Source organism: Strix aluco, chromosome 3, assembly GCF_031877795.1.
Source record: "Strix aluco isolate bStrAlu1 chromosome 3, bStrAlu1.hap1, whole genome shotgun sequence".
NCBI classification, from domain to species: domain Eukaryota; kingdom Metazoa; phylum Chordata; class Aves; order Strigiformes; family Strigidae; genus Strix; species Strix aluco.
Window position 1 is genome coordinate 91,037,181 of NC_133933.1, and position 19,484 is coordinate 91,056,664.

At 43.2% G+C, this 19,484-nt stretch overlaps 1 protein-coding gene across 5 annotated transcripts in view; it reads left to right on the forward strand.

The window, feature by feature from the left end:
- BACH2 (BTB domain and CNC homolog 2) overlaps window positions 1–19,484 on the forward strand; it is a 193,842-nt gene that overhangs the window by 127,712 nt on the left and 46,646 nt on the right. For all 5 annotated transcript variants that reach the window (XM_074819545.1, XM_074819544.1, XM_074819546.1 and 2 more), the window contains one exon: window positions 16,388–16,642. In XM_074819545.1, the coding sequence (XP_074675646.1) occupies window positions 16,400–16,642 (243 nt within the window). In that variant the 5' untranslated portion in view covers window positions 16,388–16,399. The remainder of the gene's footprint in view (window positions 1–16,387; window positions 16,643–19,484) is intronic.

Below are 19,484 nucleotides of genomic sequence, written 5' to 3' on the forward strand. Positions count from 1 at the left end.
TCCATGAAGCTATGTCACTATGTGGTCAAGTTTGTCTAAAAAGATCTGCTCCTGCATGACAATATTTGCATTCTTCTGACAGTCCAGAAAACACAATGCATTGGTTTAGTTAGAAGATTTGTGGTGTGGGTTTTTTTAATCATTTATTTTTTTTATTGCAGCCTGCAATGTAGGTTAGGTACAGTTAGGGTAGGCAGACGTTGAGGGGGAAAAAGTAAGAAAAAAAGTATGCTTGCTTTTACATTGCGGACTGTTCTCTTTTACATGTGTACAGAGAGACAAATTTCCTGGCAAGCACTAGAGTTTGCCATCTAGGCTGGTCCCCTTTTTAGCACAAAAATTGCTGTAGGGGGTTGCAAGTGCTGGGTCGTATTGATTGTTTCCTAGCACACTTATTTGTATTACATATTTTAGTTAATAATTAGTAATGCTTTTAGATCAGTTTCATTTGAAATACAAATCAATGAGCTTTATATATTCCCCGCTTTATACATAAATATGTCAGTCTCCAGTGGAGCAAGAGAGTTATCCCAGATTGTTTATACTGTATAATTATTAATCTGTAGTTTAATCTCCTTGTCTTCATGCTTTTATGGCTTGATCCCACTTGTTTCAGGGGATCTCAGATCTCATTAAAGGCACTCAACACCTTGCCAAATAAGTGCTGGAATGTGCCAGCTAAGTCCTGTTGCATGTAGACCTCCCAGTGCTTCTCTACACGTGCACCAGAAATAGGACTGCTTGCCTTGTATCTTGTCATTTCCCCCTACAAAGCCTTATTTTGAACCACAGTAGGTTTGCCAGACTTGAGGTGCATAGGGTCATAGTTTTCTTGCTGTGATGTTCGTTCAGCCTGTAGTTGGAAAACCACCACCAAAGTGTCTCAGCTGAGGGGGAAGTAAAAAGGAAAATAAAGCTTGAAATTATGTGTAATTTTCCTATGTTCAACATTTTTTTGAGCTCTTCTGAAGCTCTGGTGCCCTCATGCTGTGGAGCAAAGACATGAGATCTCAACTGGATAGTGGGTTTGGGGCCACAGGTGCAGCTGTTGCTGTTGCTATTCCCATGGAAACCCATCTGACCAGCCAGAAACTTCGTAAAAGAAAGCCCAGGGCAGCTGATGGCTTCTGCTTAATGCTGCCTTGGAATCTGGTTAGTGACGAATCAGGGGGACCTGCAGACCTGCGCTCTGCTCACACCACCCATATTTGGCGCAGCATTGTAGGCTGCTCGGTTGTGATTTTGCAGACCAGTGGTGGTCAGCCAGCGCTGCTTGGGAAGCAGAGATCTTGTGACTCCCCCCCTCCTCCTGACCCACGTGGGCTCGAGGGTCAGGTTACACAATGGCACCTTTAGTTTGTTTAAGGTAAGGAAATTATGCACAGAAGCTGTTAAAAGAATATAAGGTTGTCAAGTCAAGTGAGAAATGTTATAACATCGCCTGCTCAGCCTTCAATTGGATCCTGTGTGCATGCAAATTTGACAGTCTTTAATTGCATGTCTCCAAGATCTATGGAGAATATAGCTTCTCAATTCACATCAGAAAAAGCACACAGACTTTTTTCTTCTCAGTAAAAAAGCATTTGTTCATACATCAAATATCGTTATCTCTTAAAGACTGTGCAAACTGTAGGTATGGGGTACATTCCATCAGCCGGGCAAAGCTTCCATAGGTCACAGCTTCCTAAAACACAGCCCTGAGCAAACCTGCTATGGTCCTGAAAGTAGTGTGGCAACAGTGATTGCCACCTCGGGGACAAGGTCCTCTCTGATTTGTTTTGTGTTGCCCTCAGATATGGTATGGTCAGGTGTCCTGAGTGTCCATCCCCTTCTGAAAGGAGAGGGAAGGCAGAAGATAGCAGCAGGTTGCACTCACCACGCTGCTGACAGTGGAGAACAGCTTGGGATCTTGTGGATCTCCAAGCTATGGTCTGCAGAGACTAAGGGGAATGTCTGGTTTTGGTAGCCTCTTTCTCTACCAATAATACGTTCCCCTTGAAGACAAATGGGCAAATGAGGGCTGTAAACTAACCATAGAGGGAGAAAGTGACATCAGTGAATACCCAATTGCATAAACCAGCCCTATGGTGCTTTCAGTATAACGTAAGTCTAAACCATTAGGGTTGTACAAGAACTACATTGTTTTTGTTAGCCAGGCTCTTGCATTCTGGGAGAGGCATTGGAGAGAATGACACATGAACAACAATCCAGAAGAGTTTCAGTGGGAATGGTTCTCTTAAAAACAGACTGGAAAATAAACATTTACAACTTGTTGCATGAGAAAATGAAACAAGAAGGGAAGCAGTTTGTCAAACGCTGTTATTTGTGGACAGTCTTAAATAATGTAAATCACGGGGCCTCAAATCCCGTACGGTGACCTTGCGCAAGCAGAGTACACCACCTACCAGGAGATTATAAATTTATGCATGCACTGTACTCAGAACTGAAAAAGATGTTTTCCAAAGTTAGAACCTGTTGTGTTGGCATAACATTACATTTAAAGTAAAAAGTGTTGAACGCACTGGGAATTGTTGAAGAATATTCTGCCAGCTGCTCAAAATTATGATTTTACACTGCCATCAATAACAAAAAACGTTACTCTAATGAGAAGCCATTCTGGTTAAATGAAGAAATAGAAGTAGCGATAAAACATTAATTAATTGAATATCAAAAAAGGGGAAATAGAAAAGGCAGAAATGTTCCCTAGACATTTTTTGTATTTGAAACGGTGGAAGAGGATATGTCCGTCCTGTGTGATGATGTGGAAAGAAGAGAAAGTTTGCTGCTTATAGCATAGGAGGATCTGAGACAGGCAGGAGTAGTTGAAATTAAACATTTTCACATCCTAGTAACTTTTACATCTAGGAATCTTAAAGGAGGTAGCTGAAAAGCTCTGTTAAGTGGCTGTTAATTTATAATAAATCTTGGGAAACAGGGGAAATTCCAGAAAATTGGAGGGCTGCCAACTGTATTTCCGATATTTCAAAAAGATAAAAGGGATGTCCCGGGGAACTGAAGGCTGGTTTAGCTTGACGTCAGTCTAGGGTAAAATAGCGGAAGAGCTATTTCAGGATCTGTCAAGAGAGGACTTGGAGACTAAAGGTATAGATAATTCCAGTAACAGTTGAAGAGAGAACTTGTTAAACAAACCTCTGGTTTTCTTTGCTCTGTCGGGACTGCAAGTCTGCATGATAAAGGCAACTGTTGAGATTGCCTTTAGGAGGCCAGATTAGGTGGTCCTTCCTGCCTTTCGGGTTTGTGAACTGTATAAGGAATGCCCTGAGATTAAAACTCCAATGCCAGAGTGCACTAATTCAAACAGAAATAATCCAGCCACTCTGTTTCCCTGGGATAAAGTGTGTCTTAGTTCTCGGTTTTGCATGTTAATCTTCTATTTGATTTGATTTGATGGTTTTTGCAGCTTTAAGAGTGTTGAGTACAGTGTAGTTCTGTGGGGGGCAAAGAAACCAAACAAACTTCAAAAAGCTGCATGAAGTTCAACAAATAATATGAGTATCCTCAAACAAAGATAAAATCCAAATTCTTCTTATAGCAGCCTTTGCAGCTTTAATCCCTCATTCTTTACCATGGCAAAGAAGCTTTCATAAGCTCCTCTGGAATTTACAGGAAAAGAAAAGCTTGTCATTGCCTTCTGCTGTCTTTGCAGTCCTCTAAGAAATATGTAGGTGCAGATGCTACGTTGGCTGTACTTACCCTCAGAACCAGGACCCAAATGCATCACATCTTTTCTTTCTCTCCTGGGCTCCTTCAGGCTGCAGTTGCACTTAGTCAAAATGCCCATTTCTGTCTCACAACCTCTCCTTACCTCAGCTGTAGCCTGGTCCTGGTAGGTGTTGGCAGCAGAAGTGATTGCTTTCTGTGCGCCTTTCTCCATGAGGTGATTTATTGTCTACAACAGGAAAGGCAGTTTAGTTCCAGAATAAGGGGTGGTCCACAGATAAAGGGACTTTAAATAGGAATCTAGGTACATGCCAGACTCTGAGGATGGTGGGAAGGCTTGCGACTCTTGCTTAAACCTTCTGATAACAAAATGGCAATTCTCAGATTCTCACAGGATCAAAATCACTGTCAGAATCCCTTGGCATAATCCAGGTGTCGCTTAGCACTTGCTTTGAGAGTTGTTAAATAGTCTTTTTAGTGACCTTCTGATCATTTGATGGTTAGTAAAACATGTGAAAATGTTTTTTTGCATGTGTTGATAGGCCTTCCAATGTTCAGACCTGTAAATCTGTGGATCCTAATGCAGTAGTCACTAGATTTTATTTATTTATTTGTTCATCTATTTTTAGATTAGTAAAAATCTATGATTTAACCATAAGGAAACATTTTTCCTTCAGTAAATATATTGTCAAAGGAGAACATTATTGTTGGTATCTGTTTGGTTGTGGAAAATGCTGCACAAGCAGATAGCGGCCCAGTCTCCAAGGAGAATGCAACACCTGTATTCTTTCCCAAGAGCAGAAGGTGCGAAGTTATACCCTACAAAATTCTGTCCCAAATTTAACCCAGTGACCTACTGCATGCATTCCTGCTCTTCACACATTAATCACAACAGACATGTTCCAAAGGACATGACAGTTTGTGTCCCAAGGAAACATGAAGGATATTCTGAACACCTGCTAACTTGCAGCAAAGATGAAGAGCTTGCATTTTGGAAAACAAAAAGGGACCAGATTTTTTCCCATAACAACTATGTAGTATGACAGGAGAAAATGGGCTTTTGTCATTTTTGAGTAGATGAAGATGTTAGCAGTGGTTTTGGCCATACTCTCCCATGCAGACAGAACTTCTTCTACCAGTTCTGCAGATAGACTGGAAAAGCAGTAATTAGTACACCTTGAGAAGCAAAGAAAATTTAACCAGGAGACGTAATTTTGAGAGAGAATTTTTCTGTTTTCCTCTGGAAAAAAAAATCAAAAGCAATGCTCATTTGATAGGAACCAAAAATTTCAAGCACAGAGCTTCAGCACTGAACTCTGCTGGAGTTTTTTGGGCTTCCTTGAGAATAAAACATAAAGGGAATTAATAACTTTTACTCAGATAATTTGTTGGCATAATCTTTCACATTAAAAGGCTGCTAAAAGGAGCAGCAGTGCCATTATGCATTTGTAGTTTCCAAACAGTGGTAGTGTTGGGTCAATATCGGCCTGGCCTTTGTTCTCATAGTCATATTAGCAAAAGAGATTTCAAATAGAGAGGCACATTCTTTACTATCCTGAAGTATTGTCATACTGGAAAGTAGCCTGGATATTTGACCAACTATTTATGCTTCAGCAATTTCATAATTTCAGACAGCATCGTAGTGCAAATTATACGTACATACATGTGCACATACGTCCATAGAGGTACGTGTAAATTATTTAAAGGTTTAGGAAAAGGAGGAAAGCTATATCACTGTACCACTCCGCAACCAAAACTGCAAAATGCTCATTTAAAGCAAGGAAGGCAGCACCTAAATCTGGTGGGCCCTTGCCAGAATGTCCAGCCTCCATTGGTGTGGAGACCTTAAATCTTTTCAGAGAGGTCACCAAGCTGGAGGGCAAGTTAAAAAAAATCACTAGTTCATTTTTCCCTGTCTGATTCTTTAATCTGGCAATCTGCTTTACCCAAGAAGAACCCAAAAGGTTGTGTCTTTTCCCCAAGGTCCTGAAGCCATTGACCACTTCACAAAAACATAATGTGTTGTTTGTTTTGCTTGGTGGTTTTTTGGCACTGTTTCAGTGTTGGGCATTCCCCATTCTGCTTTGAATAAGCTATTTTGAGTAACAGACTTGGTTCCGGTCCCCTTCACCGTAGCCAGCTACTGTACAGAGCAGTGTGAAAGCCATGAGAAGAGACTTTATTGGGGAAGAGTTCTGTGTTTCTCACTTTCCACGTACATATGTGTCAGTTGAGTGGCTTCTGAGAAATAAAGATAGAGGACAGTTCTTCTGTTGTTCCTTGTGTTTTCCTACCTGGGCTGTGTCTTCCCCCACCCCATCTACTGTGCCTCTCTCCTGAAGACATCATCATTTCTATATAAAGGACATTGAAAATGCATGTTAAACTAAGACTGACTTACTGAGTGTAGGACAATTAGTAGTATAATCATATAGTTGAGTCATAAAAAGATGCCCATGTATACTTTGCCTAATAGGCCTGTATAGAATGTATATGTCAATGCATGTACCATGTGTAAACATTATTTGCATGTTAACTAAAGACTGTGAGCTATCATTACCTTGTTCAGCTGGTTTACTCCCTCAAAAAACAGTAACAACACAACCCTCTGAAGTCAAGAAATAGGTCTTATCTGTATGTGGAACATAAATCTATTTGGACTCTTCAAAGCAACCTCCACTGGGAATCCCTGCCTCCTTATGGTACCAATCTCTGAACAACCTGAAGCACAGTTTCTTTAGAGTAGACACCTGGGGTTTAAATAAACATTCATCATGGAGACCTGGGCATCCTGACACTAATTTAAAAGAAAAAAAAAAAACTAACAACAAAACCGAACAAAAACCCAAGATCCATTGCAGAAATGAAGCCGTGGTACATTTCTGTTTGTGTGTGCAATCTGCAAATCGCTGTAAGTAACCAAAATGCTGCAGACAAAAGCTACATTCAGCAGTTCTGTTTAAAGGTCTGCAAGATCAGAGTCCCTTTTTTTTTTCCGCTACTCTCTGTCCAGTATAACAAAGCCAGTAAGTGACTTTTCCAGTGGGACTTAGTTCCTACATCAAAGCCTTTGTACTGTGATGACGTATAGGCTGTGCAAACACAGCCATTCCACGATCTAGAGGATGCATCCCCATTCCTGTTGGTTTAACCTAAGGAATGAATTTCCAGTATTCTTGTCTCTACTTCGAAAGCATGTGAAGATTGCCGTACAGAAACAGAGCTCATGGCCCAGCTCTGCAGCCAGCCTAGGCACTGATGCTTCTGCTCACTGCCTGTGGTGTAGGTCATCAGGGACCAGTTTGTGGCCCTTGAACCACGTGCAGCTGTTTAGCAATTCAGAGGGTGCTCCCTGGGCTGTGAACGCTTGATATGTTGGAGCCATGTGGCCTCCTCAGCAATGTGAATTCTTGCCTTTAGGAGATGTTACAAGATGTCTGCAGGGCCCTGCTGCGTGCCCAACCAGACCTGCCTCTCTAGAGGGCTCATCATTAAATCCTCTCTTGGGCTTCTCTCAGCTATCTCCCTTCCCACTCATGGTCAAATGAAGGTCTTGCTTTGAGGCAGTAGGTTCAGAAGCACCAGCCATCACTATCAGCAGCAACATGTCTATAGCGACCAGCCAAGAATGCTCTACAGTGTCTTTTCCACTTGCCCATGTATCTTCTGCTTTACAGAAGATGTTACTTGAACAATGTGAAAAGCTCATTTCTGAAGACGTTCTTGCTAATGGCCCTGGCACCCACAGTACATTTGGCAGGAGGCAAGCCCATGTAGCCTGGCAGCCCGCTAGTCTATTTTCAATTATCTGGGGTGCTCAGAGAAGAAGACATTAATATTGCTGAGGATGACATAGCAAATTACTACTGCTCCCTAACCTTTTTAAATTGCTAACACTGTTGTAATCTGTAATTACAGAAATCAGTGTGAGAATTGTGGCACAGTATAATTATCTTTCCTGATACTTTATTGCTGTATGAATTATTAATCAAAATCAGTCTTGTATAGTATTTGCAGCAACTAAGAAGAATAATGTATAATTAAATTTAGTTATTTCTATTTTTGTGCTGGTGTTTTATGATGTTGTAATTGATAATTAATTGGTTAAAAATTCATACAGTTCTTGGGAGTTTCATATGACTATGACTGCTCAGTATTCAGCATTTATTAATTGAATAATGGGCTCACTGAAGAGACCTTTGTATATAGTCTTCTGTCATTACAGTGAGCTCTCAAAAATGGTGAATTAATCATTAGGCCTTTCAATAGTTTCTTTTTAAAGGAAAGCAGTGACAATATAATCATATCCTTTGTTGTTACAGCTATAATTGAGAGATCGTAATAACCAATTATAAGGATGGTCATTTTAGGAGCTCCGAAATGTCACGTTATTGATAAATTTCTTTAAAACCAAAGTGTTGATTACACAGAACAAGTCTTTTCATAGAAAAAATATTAGGAGATGGGGAAGGAAGCCTGGAAAATTATTTTCCTCCCACTTGCCACTTAAAAACAGTGAATGTTTATCCCTAAAAACTGTCAAGTCTGATGTGCTTTTGCTGCCATTTGTCAGAAGTACAAGTTGCTCTCAACTTTTTCATTATTTTATCATCATTCTCCCCATTTTTTTCCTAGCGCCTTTTGCTAAATTGTTAGGGGAAAAAAAAAATCATAGAAAACCTCAGAACAAAAGAGCATTTTTTCACGCTCTCCGCATCCTATTGAACAGAAATACTGTCAGACGTTTACATGCAAATCTGCTGTGCAGACTCTCCAGCTACCTCTGACCAAGGACCCTTAGATGCATTCAAGCTGACCACTTCAAGTTATTCCTAAGTGTCTTTTTTTTACTGTTAGTGGAGCTCATTGGAAGAATGTGAACTGGAACTAAAAATAACCCAGTTCAGTATTGATCCTCTCTTAACACGATCAGGAGAAAGCTGGGAGTCACCTTGTATAGCAGGATAAAATGTGAGCTCCAGCTTATGCTTCCAGACAAAACCTGCAGTTCATTTTACACCAGGTCAGGTACTGCAATTCCTAAATGAGAAATCGCACAGCGTTGCCTGTTGGCTTCCATACTAAAATGTAGCGTTACAGGCATAACGCAGAAATACTGATAAACCTTCTCAGGCCTTTACCGTGAAGCTGTTGGGAGTCCTCTGTGCTGTTGTAGATCTGATGTCCTGCTTGCACCTCCTGGGATACAAGTGAGCTTTTGTCTCATGGGATGAGATGATGCCTTTAGGCTCCCTTTTTCCCCCATCCGCTTTCTCACTGGTGCTTTGCCATGGAGAGGCTACAAAGATGCTTCCACTGCAAGTCTGTGCACCTTTTATGAATTGAGCTTAATATCTGATAGTTTCTTGTGTCCTAAACCCCCCACTCCGCTAGAGCCAGTGGGAGCAGGAGCCCCTGGTGTCAGTGACACCCACCACATGTAGTCTTTGAATGAATGTTTTGTACTGCTTGCCCTCAACAGCTTGGTCCCGTGCAACTTCAGTGCCCATTCAGGAGAGGGGCATGCAGAGCAGCATGCCCATCATTGTCTCCTGCATTTGGGGGCAGGTGAGGAGTCTAGGAGGGGCACGTGTGAAGGTGTTTCATCTGTGTTGACATCCATCAGATAATTTGTTTCTGAGACAATGGTTAGTAGGTTAGGAAAGACAGATAATCCAGGCACATTCCTCTGCCCAGGCAGTTTGTTGTTGGCCAGCATGCTGAAGCATGTGAATATTCAACCTGTGTAAACTTGTACCCTGAGTAAAGTGGCCCTGGATATTTTTATTAGGAGTGACTAATACTTTTACAAATCTGGTGTGTTCTTTTCCCGTTAACATGCAGCAGAGGTCAGTTGTACATGTGGTTTATTGCAGTGACTGTGAAATCTCTCATGAAAAACAGAACAAGCACCTTCCTATGAGTACAGGATACTATTTCAGTTCATTTCTATGGTCAGGAATCACAGCTCTTCTTTTTACAAATTCCACATTTCTCTTGCTTCTTTTACTTGGGTGTCCTCTCCTATTTGCACCAGAAACAATAAATATCAGTGCTGCTTTGACCTTTTTATTTTGTATTTTTTGTATAGTGTTTATTGAATTGATCATACATGTTGAGGAGGGCTTTTTCTCTTTCCTTGCCAATAATCTTCGCTGTTCTCCTGAGGATTTCTTGTTTCCCTGTTTCAACATCAATAGTCAGATGCAGAGACTACACAACAGTGTACTGTACCAGAAGTAACTAGAAAATATATCTCCTTATTAAAATATTTCTCTCTCTCTAAAATCTGTCTTAGGTGATGACAGTCTGTCTGTCTCCAGTCTGTCTTTTTCGTGAGACTTCAAATTGAAATTGAGATTCCAGGTCAATAGGTTCCTGTTTAGTGTGACGGTGGTCAAACACTGCAACAGGTTGTTCAGAGATGGTGTGGGGTTTCCACCTTTGAAGAGTCCTTAGCAGACTTTTCTAGGTCACCCTGCTTTGAACAGAGATGCTGCACTAGACAATATCTAGAGTTCCTCCCGACCTCAAACATTCTATATTTTTTTTTCAGAGTGCCCTGGATTTAGTGTGTCACCTTGTTAGTGTCTAAATCTTTTTTATATTGTCTTTTTTAAATTCCCAACAATCCCTATTACCTTTGACATTTGAACTAATTTTATTAATTTCGGTCTCACTGTGATGGTCTGTGGACTTCTTGATCGCTAATCAATGTAGGATCATCAGATAATTCATGTTGGAAGGGACCCGAGGAGGTTCCTAGCACAACCTGCTGCTCAAAGCAGGAGAGCTCTGAGATCAGAACAGGTTGCTCAGCACTATATCCAGTCTGGTCTTGAAAACTTCCAAGGATGGAGATGACACAGCCTGTCCAGGCAACTGTTCCTTTGTTTTCCTTACGTCCAGTCTAAACCTGTGTTGTTTCAAATTGCTCCCAGTGTCTGGCTCCATCTTCTCGATGACCTCACTGTAGGAGAAGCATGCTGATGTTAGGACCCTGGTACACCTGGGCAGTCTCCCATCCAAGTACTAAGTGTGCCCAACCCTGGTTCAGCTTCAGAGACCAGAGGAGTCAGGCGTGTTGCATGGTGTGACCATAGGCAGATGTGAGCCAGTACTGCTGCTGTTTTGTTTCTGGGGGAATTTCACTGTTAACCTGCCGAAAATTGCCTCTGCGTCCCTTCTCTGTTGAATACAGTTTATCCTAAGTGATTTCCAGTCTGATGCAACTTCTCACCTTAAGACAACTAGCAGCCTTTTGTAAAGGTTTTGTCAAAGGATTTCTGAAAGTCAACACTAATTACATGTACCAGTGTTCCTCACTGCTAATATGACACACTTCAGGAATTTTAATAGAGCCCATCAGAGACATGACTTCCCCTTGCAGAAGCCATGCTGCTTTGTCACGATGATAATTTGCCTGGTTAAGCGCTCTGTAGCTCTGCCACGATCAAAATTTACATTTTCACGTAGTTAACCCAGTTCTGATGCAGGACTTTCTGGTCTGCCTTGATAAGATTTTCTCTCCCCTAATGTTTCCCTTTAAAAACGGACACCACATTGCCTGCTCTCTAGTCTTGTGAGGCAGGAGCTGGTTTTTTTCATAATAGGTAATATATTTTTGGTAGCAGCTCAGGCAGTGTGTTTATGTGTCTTGGAGAGTTTGGAGCGGGTGCCAGGCAGTAGAGATGACACACTACAAACTGAAGTGATTCGGATGTTCCATGAGCAACTTTTTTGGTCTCCTGAGGTTTCGTGTGCCTCCTCCATGCTGCCCATGCAGAAGGGCTTGGTGGGATCTCCCACCCATTGCTGTGGAAGGACCGTGTAAGCAACGTTCCAATTTGCTTCACTGCAGTTGCTGGCCTTTACCAGCAACATTTTGGCGAGGTTTCAATGGTGCTTTCCTTGCCCACAATAGTTCGTGCCAGTTTCTGGAAACTTTTGTTTCAAAGAGGCTTTTTCTGGCAGTATGGTGACCTATATGCAAACAAATGCACAGCATGTTCTTTTGAGCCAGAGAGAGGCTTGCTAAGACATTCTCTCTTCAGTTTGAAGAAATACCAAGCGTGTAGCAATGATTTCCATGAAGAAGGTTCTGCAAACTCGGCATAATACTGAGTTCAGCATAAAAATATGTGGTTTGAATTAATACTGTATAAAAGCCTTCCAGCCCGGCTTGCCTCAGAGTTCAGAGTTAATACCCGATCCCTGCTTTTCTCTTCCGAGGAGAGGGAAAAAAAAAGCTGAATTCTGCTAATTTTCTTGCTACTACACGCCAAAGCCCTACAGTGACCTTTTCTCTTTGCACTCTAAACCCATTCTCTGTGAAAATGAACAATATACTTCCCACTTTCACCATCTTGCTCCTGTCCTGCAGGATAAAGCCCTCTTGGAGAGGAAACACCTCATGCCTGGAGGTCATTCAGTCGATGGCAGATCGTGGAAAAGGGAAGACTGTAAATCACTTGTGTTGAAACATTGGAAGCTGGTAAATAGGTGGTCCTGAGCTGTAGCCCAGCCCCAGCTTCCCTGTGCGCAATGCAGGGCTCAGGGTGCTTCCTGGAGCAGGCAGGGGCATGGCCAGGGGAAGTCTGTCTCCAGCTGAGGTTGCAGCCGCCAGCCAGGGCATCTACATGCGCTCTCAGCAGCCTCGGAAAGGGGCACGGCATGGATCCACTTTCAGGAAGCCCCTGGAGTCACAACAGTAGCCTCAGGAAAGCATGGTGATATAAGCAGCTGGGTGGAGGTCCTCCCCGGGAGCATAGCTAGGGATCCGCTGGAGCGGATGGTGCAACTTACAGCCCCAGCATCTCAGTACATCGGTCAGGTTTCCTAGCACAGAAGGCAGGCTCGCTCACCAGCGGGGAAATACACCGTGGTATTTTCAGCACTTCACAGGGCATGCAATGAATTGTTTTAAAAAATACACTTGATAAGAGCTGTAGTTAAAAAGTGGGAAATTACTAATTAGTAACTTAAGCAATTCAGGGTTTGATTCACACAAATTGCACTATTACTATAAAAAAGAATTGCAATTTCAGGTAAACAGTGTTTTTTGTTTTTTAAAAAGGTACTGAAAATATAATTGATGGTCTGTTCATTACCTGCCAGGTTTCAGGTTTCTTGTACATTTTTTCATCATCTGAGACATTACAGGCATAAGACGTGCCTGGAAATAAAGAAAAAAAAAAATAACACTTTCCCCTTTGCATTGTCATTTGCAACTCTCAGATTTTCCCACTAGATTGTTCTTGTAAACTCTTGCACTTCATAGCATGCAAGAGTGACCACTTAGAACATCATTATAATGCTATCGTTAGCATCAGAGTTCAGTTACACAGAAAGCTATGAGTGGGATGAGCTAAGTATCATTTTCTCTTTTACCTTACTGGAGTGCTAATAAAATGATTGCTGTCAATTCTTCTCGTTAGTCTCAATTTATGAGGAGAAAAAAAAAGAAATTTCATCTGGTTAAGAAATCCAACCGATAGCATAAAAATCCCCAAAGTGTCTCCCTCCCCTACATCCATATTTATGCAGATAAATAAGTAGCTATGTTTCTTCTCTCTAGACATGATGTCAGTGAAGGGCTAATCTGGGTTGGTTGGTTGGTTTTTTTCTGTTCATATAGGTATTTCAGCGGGGTACTTAGAAATGTGGCATGAGTCAGCAGTAAATGTTGAAAATACCAGTAAAAGAAAAGCTGTAAGCATCCCGGTAAGACTTCCAGTAATATTATAGTTTTGTAATGTTGACAAAAATACCTATTTCGTAGAAAGAGTCATCATAGCCACTGGCTTAAAACACTACCATAAAGGTGGGAAGATGGAGTTATCATTGAGAAATCTAGTAAATACTTAGAAGTAAGAAGCGAGTCCTCATAGATTCATTCTTGTCTAGGTTACCGGTATCTTTTGAATGACACTGTAGGAAAATGGTACCCTGATTTGAACTCATGGCATGAGAAATGGTTTGAATTCATGCTGTATCTACTCAGAATCACAGAATCACAGAATCGTCTAGGTTGGAAAAGACATTGAAGATCACCTAGCCCAACCATTAACCTAACACTGACAGTTCCCAACTACACCATATCCCTCAGCACTATGTCAACCCAACTCTTAAACACCTCCAGGGATGGGGACTCCACCACCTCCCTGGGCAGCCCATTCCAACGCCTAACAACCCGTTCTGTAAAGAAATACTTCCTGATATCCAGACTAAACCTTCCCTGGTGCAACTTGAGGCCATTCCCTCTTGTCCTGTTGCTTATTACTTGCTTAAAGAGACTCATCTCCAGCTCTCTGCAACCTCCTTTCAGGTAGCTGTAGAGGGCGATGAGGTCTCCCCTCAGCCTCCTCTTCTCCAGACTAAACAACCCCAGTTCCCTCAGTCGCTCCTTATACGACATGTGCTCCAGACCCTTCACCAGCTTCGCTGCCCTTCTCTGGACACGCTCGAGTAATTCAATGTCCTTTTTGTAGTGAGGGGCCCAAAACTGAACACGGTAATCGAGGTGCAGCCTCACCAATGCCGAGTACAGGGGTAAGATCACTTCCCTGTCCCTGCTGGCCAGCTATTTCTGACACAAGCCAGGATGCCATTGGCCTTCTTGGCCACCTGGGCACACTGCTGGCTCCTGTTCAGCCAGCTGTCAATCAACACCCCCAGGTCCCTCTCTGACTGGCAGCTCTCCAGCCACTCCTCCCCAAGCCTGTAGCGCTGCTGGGGGTTGTTGTGGCCCAAGTGTAGCACCCGGCATTTGTCCTTATTGAAGCTCATCCAGTTGGCCTTAGCCCATCGCTCCAGCCTGTCCAGATCTCTCTGCAGAGCCTCCCTACCCTCGAGCAGATCAACACTCCCACCCAACTTGGTGTCATCTGCAAACTTACTGAAGGTGCACTCGATCCCCTCGTCTAGATCATCAATAAAGATGTTAAACAGGAGTGGCCCCAAAACCGAGCCCTGGGGGACACCACTCGTGACTGGCCGCCAACTGGGTTTAACTCCGTTCACCACAACTCTCTGGGCCCGGCCATCCAGCCAGTTTTTTACCCAGCAAAGCATGTGCCCATCCAAGCCATGAGCAGCCAGTTTCGCCAGGAGAATGCTGTGGGAAACGGTGTCAAAGGCCTTACTAAAGTCAAGGTAGACAACATCCACAGCCTTTCCCTCATCCAATAAGCGGGTCACCCTGTCGTAGAAGGAGATCAGGGTGTATAATGTACTAGCAAAGGAAAATGCTGCAAAGATCCACGTTAAAAACTGACAGAGGAGGAATTTTGCTTCTATGCACTAAAATGGTCAGATCTTTACAGTACAGCAGTATTATACCAAAATACTGCTGTCTGTTGCCCCTAGCCCTGTATGCCTGTGAATCTTACCTCTCAGAAGGCGGTTGTTCGCAATAGGGAAAAATAATTCCTTAAAATACTTGAAGTCTGTGCATTTGCATGACTTTCAACAGCAGATAGAATAATACATACAAATAATCCTTTTTCCTGTGTAAGCCCTAAACCAATCATTTTTGGTTTGAGGTACATAGTGTGTTCAGACACAGCACAGGCTTTTACACTTCTCTACTCAGAGAAATTGAAATGGGAAAATAATGCAGAGGATTCAGTCTGGTGCTGAGCAAAAAGTTTGGGGTAAAAGAATTAGTTCAACGTGTTGAAGTGCGAAGTTCGTGTGGTGTCGGGTGTTGGGGGAAGCTGATTACCACCACCATGACCACTGCAAGTCTGATCCCCATGTTCAGAGACATTGCCAGTTCTACATGTGTCAGAAATTGCAGAATATCAGGCAGAGAAATTCCAAGCTCAGACAGTTGTAACGGGTATCTTACATCCCTCCAACCTCTGCCCCGCTGTCAGGAGTGGGAGACTTACCTGCAGGCAGGAGCAGCCCCAGCACCCACGTGCTGCCCTGCCACCCACAGCTGGACTTCGACATGGGTCAAGGGATTTTCTTGGGTCTGTGGGTCTGGCATTCAGAAGCTGCTCTTTTCTGTAAATGTCATTAAACTGCTGGTGAAGGCATGTTGCTGTAGGCATACCTGGAAACAGATTTCTTCTGAAGCCACTAAACATCTTTCTCTCCCCCTTAATGCTTAAAATCGCTTTAATTCTGATTGAGAAATTAAGTTGCTGTAGTTAGTGGCTTGTCTTTGTCAGGTATGCTTCAGCCAAGGTCTTCAGTGTAAACATGCAGTACTGCCTGTCTGCTGGAGAATAGGCTGGGGTTTTGAGGGTTTTTTCCTTTAATCTGAAAATAACAGAAGCAAGCACTTTTTTTCATCATTAGATGACCCAACAGTCACTCTTGCATTTTTTGTTAAAATCTTCTAAAATTTCCCATGTCCCCATGTTATTGCCTCTACTAAATTGAAAACCATAGATGCATAGCCGGTGGTTGAAGGAAAGCACTTTGCAGTCCTTCTGAACCCTGTTTTGGTTTTGAGAGGGGAAGTTGTGGGGGAGTAGGTAATCGAAGCACAGTGGAGTGAAAGCTGGTGGCAATGAACACTCTTCCCAATATCTTTCCCAAGGAACTTGCTTGGTTTTAAGAATTAATGGGCTGCTTGGCCATGGTCCTGTGGTATCCAGAAACTGGGCAGCATCCCACCACACCACGTTCACCCTGTGACTGTGTTGCTCCTGACCACTTTGTTTGTGTTTTCCTCCTCCCTTCTCCTCTGCAGGGTGTGAACGGCATGTCTGTGGATGAGAAGACTGACTCCCCCATGTATGTGTATGAGTCAACGGTGCACTGTACCAATATTCTCCTCTGCTTAAATGACCAGCGGAAGCAGGACATTCTCTGTGACGTGACGTTGATCGTGGAGGGGAAGGAGTTCCGCGCCCACCGGGCTGTGCTGGCTGCCTGCAGCGAGTACTTCTTGCAGGCCTTGGTAGGGCAGACGGAAAATGACCTGGTGGTCAGCCTGCCGGAAGAGGTACAGTATGTCACCGTGCCGCTGACGTAAACACGAGCCCCATCCATCCCGCGTGGTGAGGAAGACCTCCATGGTCTGCTAAGGTGGCCAAGGGGAGCGTGGCGCAGGTGTCAGTGCCTGCCCTGGCACGGCTCTGGATGTGATTTTTGTGTTTTGAGTGGGTTGCAAATCACTGGAGGATGGACGTGTTCGTGTCAGCCTTCCTCACCAGCAGTAGCTCCTAATAGTTACGGTGGCAAAGCTTCAAGATGCTTCAGCTCGCTTTTGTCGCTGCTGCTGAGGGAGTCGTACCCAAACACTTAATTACCATAGCCTCGTTCAGGGCATTATCAGGACCCTGATATTATTCTGCTCTTCCAGACAGGAAATTTGAAAGGGGTGATGTGGCTTCTAGGCGACAGGTTATTGTTGAAAAATCATTTGAGCTGTCATGTTGTTGGGAGTCTCATTGCTATACACCCCTCTCTGGCAGTTCATATCCTCGTCCTCTTCTTTCCCTGCTCCTGGACCTCATTCAGCCTTGCTTTCTCTCGCCTCCCCTCACAGCGAGTTTGGGATTTAACTGCTTCAGGCCATGTATTTTCCACCAAGAAACCGTGAACACGGTCTGTCAAAAAGCAGGGTTTTTCTCATGTGGCATGGCTCCCACAGCAGGAAGCCAAGGGACGTAGAAAATACGTACCTCACTGGAAAGTTTACTTTATTTTACCACAAAATCTCACTGGCTGGCTTCCACCCCCACTGTAATTTCCTCACAGCCATGCAGCCGTGACAGCACAGCTACTGTGGGGCCCGCTGGTGGCTTTGCTGCCCACAAAGGGGAGACGTGTGCCTGCTGGCCAGGGCTGCCATCACCCTGCTCCTTGGCACTGCTTGCCTGGTGTCTCTGGCTGGGATGGGCAGCACAAGAAGGGTGGTGATGTACCCAGGGCACAGGACAGCAGTCGCTCAGTGGGAAGGTACTCTGGTTTTTCACCATCATTTGCTTAACACCCATGAAGAAGCATGGTATGTTTTTAAACTATGACACATCCCGAAGTGTCACACACCATTTTTCCCCCTCTGGTTTAGCTCTCCAGAGACTTCAGTGGTGTTGTGATGTTGTCATGACACAAGTTGGAGAGCATTACAAGAAGTAGGTCACTGGGTGTGATTTCATGAGTCTTGACACTGAATATTACTCATGAAGAAATTTCAACCCAGACATTTTGCATAGGAGTTTAGAGATATCGCAGAGGATGCACTAGGATGCACACTATGATTCTGCAGTGTCCGCTAATAATTTCCAGTGGAAGAATTGAGTCTCAGTTAGTGTCACATAGCTTTCACACCGCAAAGCAAGGGCAGGAGCAGAGAGGTGACAAAACATGCCCAGGGCTACACAGTTACCAAGAGGCAGGAGAGTATCAGCACTCTTCTGCAAAGCCTTGGTGAGACCTCCATGTTTGATTTAGGTCCTGTCAGATACAGACAAATAATTGAAATTCAAATAAGCATATACATGAGTGACCAAGATGTTCAGAAGAAGGAGCCTGGCCTAAAGGAGGAGAAGACAAGACCATGGCAGGTCCATACTGCTGGCGTGACAACTGCAACATGCTATAGGTCTGCGTAGGCAGAGGAGATGAAACGGCTGAGAGGAGGAGTTTCTCTTTAATACTAAAAGACAGTGTTGACACAAGCATTGATTGGTTTCAGCTGGCTTTTAGTAAAAGTAGATTGGAAATTAGCAGATTTCTAGTCACGGCAGCAATGAGGTGCTGAGCCACAGTCCAGTGGGCGGAGCAGGGTGGTGGAGGGATCATGATGTGTCTGCACTTGGTGACCCAGTTCTATGTTCATATGACACTAAAGATTTAAAACACAAAGGTTTGTCTTCCTGTGTGTTTTCTATGAGATACTATGTAAAAAAAAAATCCTCCAGTCCAACCTTAAATGATTTCTATTTAAGTGAATCCTCTTTGGATAAATGAAGTATTGGAGTTTCACATTTTGGAGTGTATCATTGCAATGAAAGATCAAAAATTTTAGTGACATAGGGTTACACTGGCTGCTGTTACAGCTCCAGTGAAGTCCATGGATTTGCAGAAGCAGTGAATCTAGTTCTTAAGGTTCTTCCCAGTACTCTGAAGTTGTCACGCTTCACCTAAGACCACCACTGTTATTTCGCCACGTGCTTCTACTAGTTGCAGAGCGCCAAGGCTTTAACTTTCTCATCCTGGAAAAGAACTGTCTTAGCTTATTAAAAAAGATACATACAGTTACCAATGCTTACTTGTACAGATATTTTTCACATGCAAATTAATTGCTGTTAACTGTATTGAATCTAATCTGCTTGGTGGCTACTCTATTTGAATAGCTGTGTGTGAGTTGGTCAGTTAAATAATTTCCTCACAAATGCTAGTCACTTGGGATAAAGAGAGCTGCCTGATGCACTTCATTATGTCTCAGTTACTCCTTGGTTAAGGTACATGCCTCTGCTTCTGGCATTGCTCTGCTTCAGAGTGCTGGGCGCTTTGGTAGGTGCCTGTACTTAGATATGGGAAGCGCCTCCAACAAAGAACAGTAGCGGAGCTCCCCACGAAAGGAACTGAAACACTCCTGGTTTTTAAGAGCTGATAGAGCAGGGGAAACACCATCTTAGTTATATTACGTTAAAAGAAGTTAGCAGGGTCTTTTTCGGTTCACAAGCTAATGGCTCTTTCCAAGGTTATTACTTTTAGTCCATGGTCTGCAGATCTCTGGCAGCCCATGAGTTATTTCTAAAGGTATCTGTGAAAACTGATTTAATCTGTCATGTAGGGAGTTATTCCTCCAGTGGAAAAGTTTCAAACAAAAGTTG